The 16,308-nt window shown below is 43.4% G+C and overlaps 2 protein-coding genes across 3 annotated transcripts in view; both read right to left on the reverse strand.

Moving 5' to 3' along the window:
* Nucleotides 1-2,950, reverse strand: part of meltf (melanotransferrin) — an 8,113-nt gene extending 5,163 nt beyond the window's left edge. The window contains exons 1-5 of the mRNA XM_076154519.1: nt 2,610-2,950; nt 1,333-1,487; nt 1,153-1,252; nt 862-1,047; nt 226-382 (exon numbers count right to left, since the gene is read on the reverse strand). Of these exons, the coding sequence (XP_076010634.1) occupies nt 226-382; nt 862-1,047; nt 1,153-1,252; nt 1,333-1,487; nt 2,610-2,658 (647 nt within the window). The 5' untranslated portion in view covers nt 2,659-2,950. The remainder of the gene's footprint in view (nt 1-225; nt 383-861; nt 1,048-1,152; nt 1,253-1,332; nt 1,488-2,609) is intronic.
* Nucleotides 2,951-7,006: 4,056 nt separating this feature from the next.
* LOC143003676 (disks large homolog 4-like) overlaps nt 7,007-16,308 on the reverse strand; it is a 63,707-nt gene continuing 54,405 nt past the window's right edge. The window contains exons 14-24 of one of the 2 annotated variants that reach the window (XM_076154450.1): nt 15,862-15,976; nt 12,121-12,303; nt 11,014-11,077; nt 10,024-10,039; nt 9,461-9,502; nt 8,938-8,985; nt 8,572-8,673; nt 7,773-7,945; nt 7,564-7,673; nt 7,362-7,453; nt 7,007-7,188 (exon numbers count right to left, since the gene is read on the reverse strand). In XM_076154450.1, the coding sequence (XP_076010565.1) occupies nt 7,082-7,188; nt 7,362-7,453; nt 7,564-7,673; nt 7,773-7,945; nt 8,572-8,673; nt 8,938-8,985; nt 9,461-9,502; nt 10,024-10,039; nt 11,014-11,077; nt 12,121-12,303; nt 15,862-15,976 (1,052 nt within the window). In that variant the 3' untranslated portion in view covers nt 7,007-7,081. The remainder of the gene's footprint in view (nt 7,189-7,361; nt 7,454-7,563; nt 7,674-7,772; nt 7,946-8,571; nt 8,674-8,937; nt 8,986-9,460; nt 9,503-10,023; nt 10,040-11,013; nt 11,078-12,120; nt 12,304-15,861; nt 15,977-16,308) is intronic. The other variant, XM_076154451.1, reaches the window with a different exon arrangement.

Genomic DNA, 16,308 nt, shown 5'->3' on the forward strand with positions numbered 1-16,308 from the left:
AGAGTATGAAAGATCTCTTTAAAAACTTTTAAAATGTATCAGCCTGTGTCTTCCATAGTTAAAATCATTCTTTCCATACTAAACATGGAGTTCTTCAAGTAACACTCAAGCCATTGTCAAGGTCATTAACCTCTAAACCAGGTAACTGCACTAAAAATGTAAATATGAGCCATAATGATCTAGCTGAGTCAGTGTGCATGAGAGTGAAGTTTGACTGGATGTTACCTGAACGCTCCCTCGTAGGAGTAGTATCGCTCCTTGTTGCTCTTGTCACATTTGTACATTCCCCCCACGTCTCCCACACACAGCTCACACAGAGACGGAGGGTCTCCTGCTTCATTGGCTCCAGGAATACAACTCGCATTAAAGAAATCTGACACACCTGATCTCACACACACACACACACACACACACACACACGCACACACACACACACACACCCGTTGTATATGAATAACTGATCTTGCAAGCCTTAGAATTGATCAAAATCTTTACAAAATTTTACATTTTACATATAGTTCAAATTTACCGTTTAAACTGATTGTCTTCTCAATTTGTGCTATTTTCCAAATGTAAAACATCCGAAAATATGGATTAATTAGATTTAGGTGTTGTTGAATAATCTGTGATAAAAGGTTCAGTTTGGTTGGGTTAGCTGCAGCATGTGATTCATTCTCTGAACTGAGTGAAAACATCAAACGCGATTACAGCATCATATTATCATCATTTTTAACTTTCTGCCTCGGCAAAACAAAGAGGTTTGCAGGTTCCAATCTTGCTTTGAAATGTTGGTGTTCGGGCCCTGAACCCGGTTGTTGTTGTGTGTGTGTGTGTGTGTGTGTGTGTGTGTGTGGTTGTTACCCTGTGGGATGTTGCAGCCCATCACAGACATGGCTCCCTGGTCTATCAGGTACCCCAGAGGCATATTCCAGCCCGCTGTCCTGCCTTTGCCGGTGTGGCAGCTCTTCCTCCCTGCCAGGTTGTTGATGTTGATGCCACTGTTCACCTTCTTCACCACAGCCACAGCATAGTAGGTGGTGCCCGTACCTGAGGGGGAGAGCAGCACAGCGGCGTCAACACAGACTCATGGCGGCAGCGGCACTGTGGCCTAGTTTGAGTTTGTTTCAGAGATGAAAAAGAGGAGAGCTTTACGTTCAGAGTTTGATTCCCCGCCAGCCATCTTGAAGGAGGCGCTCTTCCCCAGGCTGTAGATGTCAGAGGCGTACATGGACAAAGCGTCTGCTGTTTTTTTCTGGGGAAACAGAATCATTTCTATTTAGCGTTTAACAAGCCCAGTCGCATACACACAAAGTTGTTCCTGCTGTATCTGACCTGCAGCTTCTGGATGCAGCCCTCCACCGTGACCCCGTTCACACAGCTGAGCGACGGGCGGATGGAGACGTCAGCAAAGGCCTGGGACATCGCCTCACATTTCCTCTGCTCGGCACTGGAGATGGTGCACCACCTGATGCTGCTCTGAGCAAACGCTGAGGCGCCACACATAAACACAGAGGGAAACTCATTCATTCCCTGAGCTGAGTGAAAACGTCAAACCCCATTACAGCATCATAACTTTTCCACTGGACTTTCTGCCTCAGTAAAACAGTTAACGGGTCACACCTACAGTTAGTGTTTTATCATCCAGGCTTTATGAAATCAAGTGGAGTCCAGTTGGATGTGTACTTTGCTCAACAAGGTCAAACATTACAGTTTTAGTACAGTTTATTAATATTTATAGCATTATGCTGCAAGAACAGCCCTCTTATCAAGTTCTTCTTACTCATATTGAGGTCAAGAGTTTTATAACAGGACAAAATGAGGCAGATGGATGCTGTATATTTAAAGATATAACACTACAATCAGGAATCAATCCTCAAATATGTTTTTGGGACTTAATCATGGTCACATTTGACTTGATAAGTTGTTTTCATCTCTATTCATCAGTGTTTGATTCCATGTTGCCTGTGTATCTTCATCGGTAGGATGATGCAGCATGACGAAGACTGAGACCCTGAACATTTAATGTGCATATAACAACAAAACATAAAGGCTCACATTTATGAACTCTTTACATTGGAGACGTTTCAGTGAAGTCATCAATTTGCCTACAAATAGTGAACTTGCTAGCTTTTAGCATTTGTTCTATAGTTGTTCTGCTGTATCTCAAAATTTTGACTGAACAGAATTATGACAAAAAAAAACAAATAAATTAAAAACATATATTCAAGAAACATATAATTAGTCATATTGATAAATGTAACTGATGAATTAATTTCCAGTTATATTCTTTGTCGTTTGTCTTAGTTGAAGATTGTTGAATGGCAGTTTTATTTGCATGTTTAAAGTGAGCAGTGTTTGGCATTGAATTTTGACTCATCTAAGTTTAAATGTAACTGGATTCCAACTGAGGGGTTGAGGTTTTCAACCCAAATACCACACAGGTTGAGTAACATGCAAATAATACATTAAGAAAGTGAATTTTCGTCTTCAGCGTTAAGCTAAACAGGAGGTTGAATCCTCTCATTCTCAAGCTGCAAAACCTTAAATCAGAGAAAGTGTTGATTCAAAGGGTAACAGTCGACATGTCTTAACAAAAATGTTCTTTTTACCAGTTTGTAGTAATAGTAGTAGAGTTCCCACTGTGCTCCACATGGCCATGGTCTCCGTCTGTGTGTGTCCTCCTCTCTCTGCAGGCCTCCCTCTTCCTCGCTTCCTGTATATAAGATGTCCTCTGGGTCAAAGTCCAAGCTTCTATCTCCAGACTCAGCGTAAAGGTGAACGTACACTCTCATGGAATCTTTACCACTTTTACAACTCAGTCATCCGGGGGCTCGTGTTCAGGAATCACAAGACTCTTGGAGTTCCAGGATTCGGCTACCTGGGCTGACACGTTTCTGCCGCCCGCCGCTGCCTGGCTCAGGTCCAAGGTCTGCACAGAGAGGCCATTTACTGTCAGCTTCCCTCTGCACCGCTCACTGGGGCTTTTCCACTCAAACACCAGGAAGTGTTGTAGTAGGTAAATACAACTCCACCAGAGGAGCAGATAGTGAACACAGTGTGAGTCTGACCTGGCGACATCATCCTCCAAAAATGTCTACAAAAGACCAACGATTCTCTTTTATTGACACAGAATCCAAAACCATCCATCCTCTATATACCTACTCATCCTGTGCAGCACACACACACACACAGTAATTCATTCTCAAGTTCACACCTACGGGTAATTTGGAGTTTAAGAAAGGTGTTGACAAGCTGGAGTCCAAAACCATCTCACTTAACCTCCATTAAAGTCCAAGTGATTTTAGGTATTCAGATATAGTGATGATTGTATATTCACTCCCTTCTCCACGATATCCTAAAACCTAATGGTACATCCTGGAAATGGAGCAGAGAATCTCAAACTCATCGCAGCTTAGAGGTAAAAACAAGTTCAAGTAGCAGTGAAGACAAATCAGTGACAGATCAGATTTACCACGCAGTTTCTTTAGATAAGATACGAGCGGAACTGAACTCAACCTGTTCTAATTAAGAAGTACAGGATGTGAAGATGCTTGATGATGGTTATAAAACACTTCTGCAGACATTTGGTGACAGGGGGACGTGAACCATAAAATGAACCGCAATGGCTGCTCACACATTGCAAGAACACATATGATGAACAATGAAGGCTAAAATAATACTTCTATCTCAGAATTGATCACTTTAAGCAGAGAAAAACTCTTCTAAATTGAACAAATCAGGGGGAAACATCTGCAATACCATGACAATCTATTCAAGTGTAATCTTTATTGCCCGGCTGTAAACCTGAATGGAAACTGCATCAGATACATTCCTGCTCCGGCCACACAGATGCGTGCCAAGATGTGGGTACGTACCTTCCCAGCATGCTCCTCTGCACAGTTTGAGGAGAATCAGCTGTCACCAGTGGAACGCCGTCTTTCTTCTCAGATATGAAAACCGATGATGTGGATGCTTCCTATATGTAAAATGTGAACAGTCATAGTTTGATTTCACGTAGGTTCTGACTTAGAAGGCATTGGTGAGTGTTTTTTTACCGACATGTTGTCGTTAAACTGTTAAACGATTCATATCTCATTTTGTTCTGGCAGTGATTTACAGCAGGATGTTTCACCTCTGATGACTGGGTACAGATCCAGATAAACTTGATGCCTTTAAACCTTTGATCCGACTCAATGTGGTGAGAAAGCAGCCGGCAGAGATGATTATTGATTCATCTGTTATCGTAGAAAGCTCGGCATTTATTAAAAATAAGGCTTGAGATGTGTTTGCAAACATTTTTCACTAACACACCTCAAAGCTCACAGGATGAATCGATTATTGAATCCAAGTAAACTTTTGTATAGAAATATAATATAAATTCCTGTTCAAACTTCATGACGTAATGATTTTTTTGTTTTGTTTTGGCAGAGGTGACCTCATCCTGGTCCCCTGGTTTAATCGCCCAGTGCAACAGCACCATGTAGAGGAGAGTATGGGTTACTGCTGTTATTTAAGTGAACCTGGAAGTCCCATCTATCATCCTTTTTTATGACTAAAGCGATGATCAGATCTGCACTGACTGCATGCGTTGGACACCAATAAAGACCACTCCAAACCCAGAGGACAGGTGAAAGTAAAGGAAAATATATTCATATTTACAGTTATTATAGAATATTCACATTCATACACATTCCACAACGCAAAAAAAGAATAATCATCTCTGGTAATAGGTATTTCAGTAAATCTCGATAAAGACTTTTATTTTTGTACCAAAATAGGCAGTTAGAGCAGGGATAAATATAATAATATGTTAGATATAGATCCATCTCTGTAATAGACTCTTTGCATTGGTGCTTTACTCTAACAGACAGTGGCGAGGTCCCCAGGCTCAAACACACAGAGTCGCACAGAGAGCCGCTTCTGTCAATAACAACACTGCTTGAGTAAATCCAGGGAAATAAATATCATTTTGAGTCACTATGTGTGGAGGATTATGCATTAAAGCTTTCAAAATCAATGTAATCCATACAATCTGTTTGGGTCTAGAGCACCTCTGATGACAGGCCGGGGTCTCTGCATGTCTCTGGTCTCCAGTCAGCTTGGAGGAGTTGCCATGGGGACGAGGGGTGGAGATGGAAAGTGGAATACGGTGGCTGACAAGGTCCATACAGGGGGCTTTGTTACCAAAAAGCATCTTGGTGTCTCCATTTGAACGAGCTGTGGCTGAAGGCTCAAACTCACCATCCTCTGGGTTAGCAGTGACTCAGCTGCAGGAGGGTAGCATGGTTTACTGTACTGAGCTGGGCTCTTACATCCACTGCAGAACGCTGACATTACTACCACACTGCACTGACCTGAAACAAACAAACATCACAACATGGCTACATCACAGTTAACCGTTTGGCTCAAAAACGTGTCGTTGGGAATCGAGTTCTCATCTGAAAGCACATTGAGTTTGATGTCTATAGCCATAGCTCCTACACTACTGCCTCCTGTTGGTCGGTCGTGGTGCCTCAGGACCTGCGGATAGCTTGAGCAAGATCGTCTCTCTCTCTAGAGTCGTCAAACCTTTGGTCAGACCTCTTAACAGGCCGGCAGAAAATCTCTCTGCCCAATCTCTAAACCCAAGACTCTGCCCGCAGGTTTTCCCTCAAACTCTTTACCTCTGCTTCGGCAAACACGATTGTTCCAAAAACCTAAAGACTAAACTAAATCAAACTCCTCGCCTCTCTCTGCGCTTTAAAAAACAGTGTAAAGTCCAGTCTGTGACCTAATTCCACATCGTACCAGAAAGACTGTGAAGGTTTCAGCTCGGCTCGTTCAGGTCTGCAAGATGCTTTTCAGAAAAGGAGCCCTCATCAGTGCAGTTTACAGTCAGAGGGAAGCTATGGTGATAATGCTGATGATTATGCTTGTGATGAAGATGATACATGGATTTATATTGTGCCCAAATGCTTGACTAATGTCACACTGTGAATGTGGAGGGGAGGAGAGAGATGAAGGAACAGAGAGAAGGAGGAAGAGGAGGGCGGGGGAGGACGAAAGAGTCACAGGCCGGTAGAAAAAGAAAGGTGGGCTGAGGTCAGACCCGACGTGAGACTGCCATTCATTTATATTGTTGTACTACGGACAAATCCTGTTAAAATCAACATCATAATTCCAGATTATCCTTTAACCCATCAGAATGACTGTATGTTCCCTCAACAAACTAAAGGCCGATAGAATCCTGTGGACCTTTTCTCTATTCTGATGCAAACTTATTCAATAGTCTGAGGATAACTGCTCATTTTCTTGCTACATTTCTAAACGCTCATTGTATTGTGGTTTGTATTTTGGTCCCTAATGCCAAAATGTCACGGCACCCTGACCCACACGCTTCACAGAGAAACACTGGGGGATGAAGGATGAAAGACAAGTGGAGATATAGGGAGATAAAAGGACAGAAAGAGCGAGCCAGCGAGCGCGAGAGAGAGAGAGAGAGAGAGAGAGAGAGAGAGAAACTCTAACCAGGAGCAATGTCATGAGGAAAGACAAAGAGGGAAAAGATTTTGTCCCAAAAACATGCTCTTAAAGCTACAGCGTGCAAAAGTCTGCCTCTTGGTGACAATATTATCATAACAAACCCATACATGAATGCATTACCCTTCATTAATATGAAAACAACAACGACAACAACAATAATAAGAACAATAATGAAATCAAATAAGATAATGGTACATGTTGCCTTGATTTGAACCACCTCCTTAAACATTAAGGAACTGAGCTGCAGGAAGATCCACCGAATGGCTGCTGGACAGACTTTAGCTCCTCCCACTTTAGGAAGTCGCAGTCCCAGATAGTCCCAGCCTTTATGTGCAAGTGTGTGTGTGTGTGGGTGTGGGTGTGTGTGTACGCAGCCATGTGTGTAGTGGTGTGTGTGTGTATGTTTGGTACAGAGAGAAAGCAGGCTGATAGAAAATGAGAAGTGTTAAAAGTGTGTCAATTGATGTGTCTTGTGTGTACGTGCTGTGTGTGTGTGTGTGTGTGTGTGTGTGTGTGTGTGTGTGTGTGTGTGTGTGTGTGTGTATGTGTGTGTGTTTGTTCAGAGTCGCTCCTTGGTGGGCACCCAGATGTAAGGACCAGACTGCTCCTCGATGATCTGCTTCACCTGTGAGTACACTTCCTCTAGAGTGGAGCCCTGCACTATACCTGAGGGAGCGACAGAGAGAGAGAGAGAGAGAGAGAGAGAGAGAGAGAGAGAGAGAGAGAGAGAGAGAGAGAGAGAGAGAGAGAGAAAGAGAGGGGAAAAGAAGAGAAGAGGAAAGTCAGACATCACCAACATGATGAGTGATGGCAAACACATGTGAGGTTTAATAACTAACCGGTGAAGTATTCGGTGAATTCTAGCTCCAGTTTGAGCGCTCGTTCGTAGGTCTTCCTCGCCTGCTCTTCTATCAAACGCTTGTTCATCTCTCTGGAGACAGAAGGCACGTGAGAAACAGCAGAGAACAGACAGGGTGCCCAGTGTGTGTAAGTGGTGGATATTGGACGGACAGATGGAAGGATGTTTCCTGTGACACTTACAGGATGTTGTCGACACTGCGTGGTCTGATGAAGACAGCGATGGGATGAAGGCCGGCCAGCTGGAGACGCTTTATCGCATTCCCAGACACATCCAGTATACAGTGTTTACCCTGAAGGAGAGAAGGAGACAGGGAATAAAACATCATTAACACTCCTTCAATCTCTATCAATCCCTTTGTCCTCTCTTCCTTTTGGCGTCTTCCTCTCACCTTGTCGGCGACCTCTCTCACAGACTGGATGCTGGTCCCGTACAGATGGTTGTTGTACTGTCCGGCCTCGATGAATTTGTGGTCCTGGATCTCTAGCTCCATCAGCTCTCTGGAGGCCATGAAGTGGTAGTCTCTGCCGTCCAGCTCGTAGTCTCGCCGTGGCCGCGTTGTGTCTGAGGGGAAACATTGAGACGTTCCCAGATGTTACTGAGGACAATGGCACGTTTACTATGGCACATATTTCATAAATACACAGCAGGAGAAGGTAGAAGTAATAGTAGTAAGGCTCAGGTCCATGTTACTGTGTTTCTCCTCTGACATCCTTCAGGGGGAAAAACCATTTTTCAGCTTTCAGACTTTTGAAATAAATGAAATCTCCTGCCTGGTTTGATTCAGTTAAGTTTTTCAATTTGGTCTTTCACTGTCATTTCAGAGTTTGTCTCCGTTCCAATTTTCATTTTCAAGCTGCCCGTCAAGAAAAGCATCGATTCGAAAACCACGTGGGAACAAACGAGGCTGAAGCTAAATACAATCACGGAGCTCTGTGTCCTCATATAACTTCATCTAACTCAACAAAGTCCAGAGAGTTTATAAGAATCAAGACATCACATCGATTATACGGTGCCACATTTTATATCTGCTGTTATTATCAGGTTGGTACTTTTCAGGAAGTTTGCTTTCATCATAGCAGTCTACAGATATACTCTGTTTCCATGTGATAAGACTGTTCATACAAATGTGTGATAATTCACGTGATGACACAGTGGACTGATGTTTGTCCTAAAGTGAACAGACTCACGTGGGACACAGGAGCCAAATTTATCAGGGAACTCCGAGATGAGGTCATCGTTGACCCGATCTTTCATTGGTCCGAGCACAATGACCGGCCGCGTGTAAGTCACTGCGGAACATACACACACACACACACACAGGGTTCAATACAGTTATACTGACATTTTGGCAAAGACAAAGGACCTCAAAGCTGTAAAAACAGACATATCTCATAAAAAAATACTCTAGTAGTATAATATCTAGTTTAAAAATAATACTATTATCACAAAGTACTTAGTGATAATAGTATTATTTTTATTATTACAATTAGAACAATTTGGCTTCTTTATAGCTGTTTTTCTTCACACGACTAAAGGCAAAAAGAGGCACTGACCTTCCTGCTGGGTGACTGGTTGATAGGTGAGCAAGGTTTCCTCCTGGCCTGATGATTGGATAGAAAATAATTGATTGACAGGTTTAAAAGTAGCATGGGCGGGATAACAGATGAGTTAGTGGTTTGTGTAACTCAGAAAAAACACTTTGGGAATGAGCTTCTTCAACAGCTCTGGAAAAGTATGCTACAGCTCAAACGTCACACACACACACACACACACACACACACACACACTCACACACTCATATACGCACAAAGGAGCACAGCAATCAACGCACAGATAGACGTGCACATATACACAAAACACCCAGAGGTACACACAGAGAAACACAGAACACAGGTACAAAACAAGCAAAGGGAGAGAGAGAGAGGGAGCGAGAGAGAGAGAGAGAGAGAGAGAGAGAGAGAGAGAGAGGGAGAGAGAGAGAGAGAATGAGAGAGAGAGAGAGTGAAATAAAGAGAGAAAGAGAGAAAGAGAGAAAGAAAGAAAGAAAGAAAGAGAGAGGGCAGGGTCCAGACTTACAGGAGTTACTCTCACTATCACTTGTGCCAGAGGTTACCAGCTCTGGAAGGACAAGACAGGGCAGGGTCAGCAACACACACACACACACACACACACACACACACACACACACACACACACACACACACACACACACACACACACACAGACACACACACACACACACAGACGCAAACACACACACAAACACACACTCACACATACACTCACGCTCTCTTGTTAAATCACATGGTCTTACATAACGACATTAAAAAACAATATTTCAATTTAAAATGTAAAATTCAACAGATGAAACAGCAGCCACATTTTAAAAAGTGAATAAATTAAATAAATACTTCTGATCAATTATCCAACGATTATTTCATGATCATTGCAGCACAAAACTGCAATCTCATTCATCCACTCCATTAAAGTCAAGCAAAACAACGACTGTATCATCAAACCTAAACCAAAGCAAAACTTCCTCCTCTCTCACATGAATAGGAAGAGAGAACAGGTAGAACGAGTTTCTGTAATTACACACACAGACCACAGGGTGTCAGTAATGGGCAAAATACACCTACCTTTATCATCTTGGTCCTATAGGGGGAGAGTCAGAGAGGGGGGAAAGAGAGAGAAAGAGTTAGAGAGAGAGAAACAGAGAGAGAGTCATGTGATCAGCACTCTTATTTTGAAAGATCAGGGATTTTATATTTTCTACTTGTAAAATTCCACACAAACACACACACACACTCACACACACACACACACAGTTTCAGTGAGCACGTGGTCATTTTTAATTATCAGCTCCTCACCATGCAGAGTAGCTGACTCAAAGAGTGTGATGACAACAGAGAGAGAGAGAGAGTGAGCGGGAGCTGACAACGCTGTGATATCAATAGCCAGTGTTAGACTGCTGTGACTTGGCTTGTGAGCACGCTGGTAGAAGTGTGATCAAAGTCACGTTATCGCTTCGCCTGCAAACTCAGACTGGAACTTTCTGGATCAGGAACAGATTGTCCAGGTGCTCATGTGTGACTTTCAGTCTATAGACGTCATTTTTCCCTCATAAAATATGTAACAAGTTACTGTTTAAACATCAGCAACTACCTACAGTAGCAGACAATCATACAGTTACTATCCTCCTTTAGGCAATAAGATGATTCTTCCAGTCATTGTGGAAACACTATAATGAGATTAAGCCTCATTTCTTTGCCTGCAGTACTTCCTCTCAATAGTCGATTCATCAGTGATGTGTGGTGAATGTTACGCTCTGTAGGTTAAAGGCTTATTTATCTCAGGCAAGATTTGAAAGCACTCAGTGAAATGGAAACTGAAAATATGCTGCTCGCTTCCGACCCGGAGAAATCCGAGCCTCATTTCTCAAATCTCAAAGAATCGATGCAACACACTGCTTCTCTTTCCTGAATGGTTGGGGATCAAAACAGCTTCACAGCCTATACATAAACAAAGCTGCTTTTAAAGGATTCTAATGTATTGGACGACGTGTCCTCGGTCACAGTGTGTGTGTGTTCCTGTGTGTGTGTGTCTTCACAGGTCAGACTGATGCTCACCGATCTGTCCTGAGTCCTGGTCACTCTGACCGCCTTTAGTCTCGACCGCTCCTTCTTCTCTGCCCTGAGGGAGAAGAGGAGAGGAAAATCATTCAGCAAGAGGCCAGAGAGGATAGATGCTCGCGCTCGCGTGCGCGCACACACACACACACACACACACACACACACACACACACACACACACACACACTTCCTCATGTAATCTCCCTGAAAGCTTCAGTAAAAAGCCAAACTGCCACTGGAAACAGACTGAAAAACTCCTCCTAACTTCCAACTGAGATGAAAAGTGAAAAATTAGATTATTTGCATTCGTAACAGCTGGACAGGAAATGTGCTGAGATCAGATCCCGCCTTCTTTAATATGGGCGCTTTTTATTAAACACCAGCCTTTAATAAAAGATGGATTTGTAAAGAAGGAGACATTAGCATATGAGGAGCACAAGTGTTAGAATATGAAGGCAGTGAAATGCAGGAAATTATAATGTGAGATAATAAAACAGGCAGAGGAGGAATAATGTTGATTATGAAAAGCTGAGGTATTAAAATATTGATTAATATATCTGCCTACAATACATCATACACCTCAAAGTCTATAAATACTCCATCTTACACTCATCTACATCCATATCTCACCTCACTCACTCACTCACTCACTCCCACTCGCCCCTTTGCCTCTAATCCCTCCGCCCTCTCTCACTCATTTTCTGTCATTTTAGACCTCCTTCTCTCGCCCTCCCCCTCCCTCCCTCTCTCTCTCACCCCACCCCTCGTTCCCCACCTCCATCTCCATCTCCGTCACAACTGGCACCGAGGCTAAATCGGTGCCTCCTCCCAGCTTGGAGACTTATTAACATCTGTCTGTCACCTCCTCTACTGGGGGAACGAGGAGGGTGAGGTGCAGAGGTGTGAGAGGAGACAATCTGTAACCTCGTCATAGTTCAATAGAGATTTTTTTGTGTTTTTCTGATGTTTCACTGGGTGTTTCTGTGGGTTTTTCTTCTCACACAGGTGTTTCCCCACAACACTGTGTGGCGTGTCCAGCAACATCTCAATGAGGCACTATAAGCCTGAGTAACTGAAAATGGCCGTGACCCTTTGAACTCTGACCTCCTGCGACTGGGGATGACTCCGACATCAGGGCAGTGGGAGGGTGGCGGGCTGAGGTGACGGGCGGACCACCACTCCTCCTCGCCGGCGCTGCTCACGTGGAGGATGTCCCCGAAATGGAAGGCCAGGGCCTGATTGGGCACGCTCAGGTCGGACGCACTGCCGTCGTAGTCGAAGAGCGCCCTGCAGAGAGACGGAGACACACACAGTTACACACGCACATGTACATGACCTTGTTCATGTCTGCTTGTGCGCGTGTGTGTGGAATTGTGTGTTTGCGTGTGTTTTTGTGTGTCTGTCTCTGTGACCGCAACGATCCAAACCCGTCCAGAGGGAAACGACCAGGGAAGGTAGGACAGCAATACGTCTTTGTGTGTGTGTGTGTGTGTGTGTGTGTGTGTGTGTGTGTGTGTGTGTGCGTGTGCGTGTGCGTGTGCGTGTGCGTGTGCGTGTGCGTGTGTGTGTGTGTGTGTGTGTGAGTCTGTGTGCGCGTGTGTGTGAGTGAAAGAACTAGAGCTGAAATAACCTGCATTCCCTAAAGACCCCACAGCCTTCATCAATAAAACAGATATAGAAAGAGAGAAAAGACACGGGGACAGACACAAAGAGAAAGAGAGAGAGAGAGAGGGAGAGAGACAGCGAGAGAAAAAGGGAGAGCGGGACAGAGAGAAAGAGAGACAGAGAGAGAGAGACAGCGATAGAATAAGAGAGAATAAGAGAGAAAGAGAGAGAGAGACAGTGGCAGAGCGAGAGAGAGAGAGAGACAGAGAGAGAGCTATGACATTAGTAAAGCCATCACGTCATGGTGTAAAGTATAATTGAGGAAATACAAAATAATTCCACAATATCTGTAGAACAATAACCTGAATGAAAACATGATCAAACTGAACTGAACTGAAGGGCCATAAAGTAAAGTGAGACCATGAGATTCATTTCAAAGAAGCCAATGTTCCAAACGATCGGATATCTGATCAGGAATTCAGAAATTGATATTGGCGGACAGAAGCAGCACAGCAGATCTGTTTCCAGCACCTGTGAGACGGCCGGACATGCCTCCATAAAGGCTCACTGCAGACTGGATGCTGCGTTCACATTAGATTCACACTCAATCTGATTGAACTGGTTAACTCCCATTCTGCTCACTATATGATTTGGGTATTGATTTTGTTTCAAGTCTTACAAAAAAAATCACAACTCTTCTACTTCACCATGCACACTGACTGATAACCTTTCTGGATCAACACTCACTTGTCAAACCTATTGTGTGTGTGAGTGTGTGTGTGTGTGTGTGTGTGTGTGTGTGTGTGTGTGTGTGTGTGTTTAACTCAATTCAAACTGCTTAAATCAATGCAACCAACCTCAAATCATTGCATCACAGTTTTTTGTAAACCCTCAGCTCCAATTCTCTGCTGCTTCTCAGACCTGTTAGTATTCTAAACTCTCCTTTGGCTTCCTGCATCTCACTGCAGCAGTATCTAAATATCTAAACGGAGCATATGAGTCCATTAAACCTTAAACACAGTGAAAAGTCTGAATGGAAGCGTGACTTCATTCTTGCTTTTCCAGTCGGATTTCAGCACAGATACAATTACAATGACAACATTCCGAATGTGGAGTGTAAATGTGTGGATGTAAGGTGAGGAGAAAGGAAAAGGTCAACAGATCAGAGAGAAGAGGAGAGGACAAACACACACACACACACACACACACACACACACACACACACACACACACACACACACACACACACCTCCACATGAGGGAGATTGGTACATATGCCACCTTGCTTTTGTGATATTTCCTCTGAGGATAAGAACGTCAGTGTCATCTTTCATATCATATAGATACATATCATCCACACACACACACACACGGCCCAGAGCACCAGGCACCCCCAATCTGTCAAACAGCAGCGTGCTCGGCTCAGCCAATCAGCGGCCCCACTGAGCCATTCTTCCTCACATTTGCATGCTGATTGGTCATTTATCGGCCGTAAGCAGACAGACGAGCGATATGACGGCGATTCATCACGCGGCTGGCAGGTTATTAACGTATACTTGAGTCTATAAGGAGAACCTTCAGATGATCTTGGCCTGGTTTCCAGCAGACCTGCAGGAACCTCGTCATCCAGATTCATCAAGTCGACGGTTAAACTAATTAACTCAGAGGCGGCGATATGCTAATTACCTGACAGGTGAATATTTACCTGTTAAATCTGTAATTATGCAGCCGTGTACAGATTTGCTTCGCGTGTCAGATTTATTTAGTGTTAAAAGTGAATTAAGTGAAAGTATTTTTATGCACTCTGCAATACTTTAATGTAAATCAGTGCTGAATGAATTAAAGATGAAGAGCGCGTTGCCTTGGTGACTCAATGAGGAGAGTCTTCAACTTATTAATACACACATCTCATCTATTTCCACTGTCACCTGTGTACTTTGAGAACTCTCTGTCACGAGTGTGTATGTGTGTGTGTGTGTGTGTGGGTGAGTGTGTGTCACTGCTACCAGTCTCCTTCGACTTTGGAACAACACAGATTTGTTGTTGTAATGACGTTGAATTATGGAACAGATGTTAGAAAAGATACATCACTATTTTGTTGCTGTAATATATTTGGGCTCCTACTCTTACTTCCTGGGAAAACAAATATTAAATTACTGTCCAACCTCATACATCAGTATATTGTCAAGCAATTTCTCGGCGAATTCACACAAATAAAAGTACATGTGATATACAGTCTACAGGTGTGTGAGCAGTTAGCCAGTCAGACACAGTGAATGAGCTTTGATGAGACTAAGGCTCCCAGGTCCAGATATGGGACATTTGACCTTTTGACCCCAATCCTGCTCTGCATCTCATTAGTCTGCATCATGAGGCAGAAACAGTCAGACTGTTGATAAAGACGCCTCGTGGTTAAGGTTCCTCTAAACTAGGACGACAAATGTAGCCGTCTTTTGTCTGAATCCAGGGGAGACGGATCAGTCCACAGTGTCCAATAATCCTGCTCACATCTCATCTCTCTTTCCAGGTGTTTGTGTTTGTCACTATCTGGACTTTATACGAGTATCTTTACCAATAACCTGAGCTGAAGACGCTCATGTTGTAAAGCAGGTTTCATTAGACTCCTTTACCAGCGTGAGGAAACTTCATTCTCTTTTATAAGCTGACGAGGGACAAACAGCACCGACACACACGGACAACTTCGGTCTCAGGCCATCGATCGGCCCCCCATGAGCTGAGTCACCGTATGTGTGAGCTGGTGTGTGTGTGTGTGACTGAACATGTCCCTGTCCCCTGCTACCACACAGCTCAGATTGTCTCTTTGAAAGCTCCCAATCTGATTCAATCATTCATGAAAAAATGTCTTTAGTGTTTTAATCGTCTCTAAAGTGGAGCGCCGGATACTGAGGAGGAACTACGATTGAGTGGAAATGCCAAAAAAGGGAACAGTTAGGACAGACAAGGACAAGGGACAATAGGGAGAGGACGATGGATATGTGTGTGTGTGTGTGTGTGCGTGTGTGTGTGTGTGTGTGTGTGTCTGTAAATGCCAGACAGTAATTGTGATTTAGACCAGATAATCTCTCTTTCAGCCTCTCACACACACTCACATGAACAGAAACGACATAGACCGGACAGCTGAGATAAGACCTTAAAATCGTTACGTCACAAAACGGGAGGACACAAAGGACAGCAGTGTGTGTGTGTGTGTGTGTGTGTGTGTGTGTGTGTGTGTGTTACCTGATGTAAAGTGTGCGTTTCTGTGTCGAGCGTAGAGAAGTGGAGCTGGAGCTGACACTGCTAGTCATCATCTGTTCTCTCAGGTCATGGATTTTCGCCTCAAAACGACTGTACTCTACACACACACACACACAAACACACAGAGAAAGAGAGCGGGAGAGAGAGAATAGAAGGGAAGGGAAGGAAAGACAGAGAGAAAGACATTAATTGTCAGTGTCATTAAGTATAAATAGTTTTCATCTCAATCTTTACAGCAAATATTCAACCATAACACATCCCATGTAATTTGTTCTTCAGATATTGAATACAATTGCAAAAAGTTTAAGTGTATCTTTTTTTGAAGGGATTTTTTATTTCAATATTCTTCTCAAATGTCATTTTTGGCCATTTCTATTTCAGGTTTTCTTATTCGTTGACCTCCATCATTTATTTACTGTTTAGAATTTA

The sequence above is a fragment of the Genypterus blacodes genome, unplaced genomic scaffold, assembly GCF_046128005.1.
Source record: "Genypterus blacodes isolate CSIRO-AG114 ecotype Tasmania unplaced genomic scaffold, CSIRO-AGI_Gbla_v1 ptg000062l_1, whole genome shotgun sequence".
In the NCBI taxonomy this organism is placed as follows: Eukaryota; Metazoa; Chordata; class Actinopteri; order Ophidiiformes; family Ophidiidae; genus Genypterus; species Genypterus blacodes.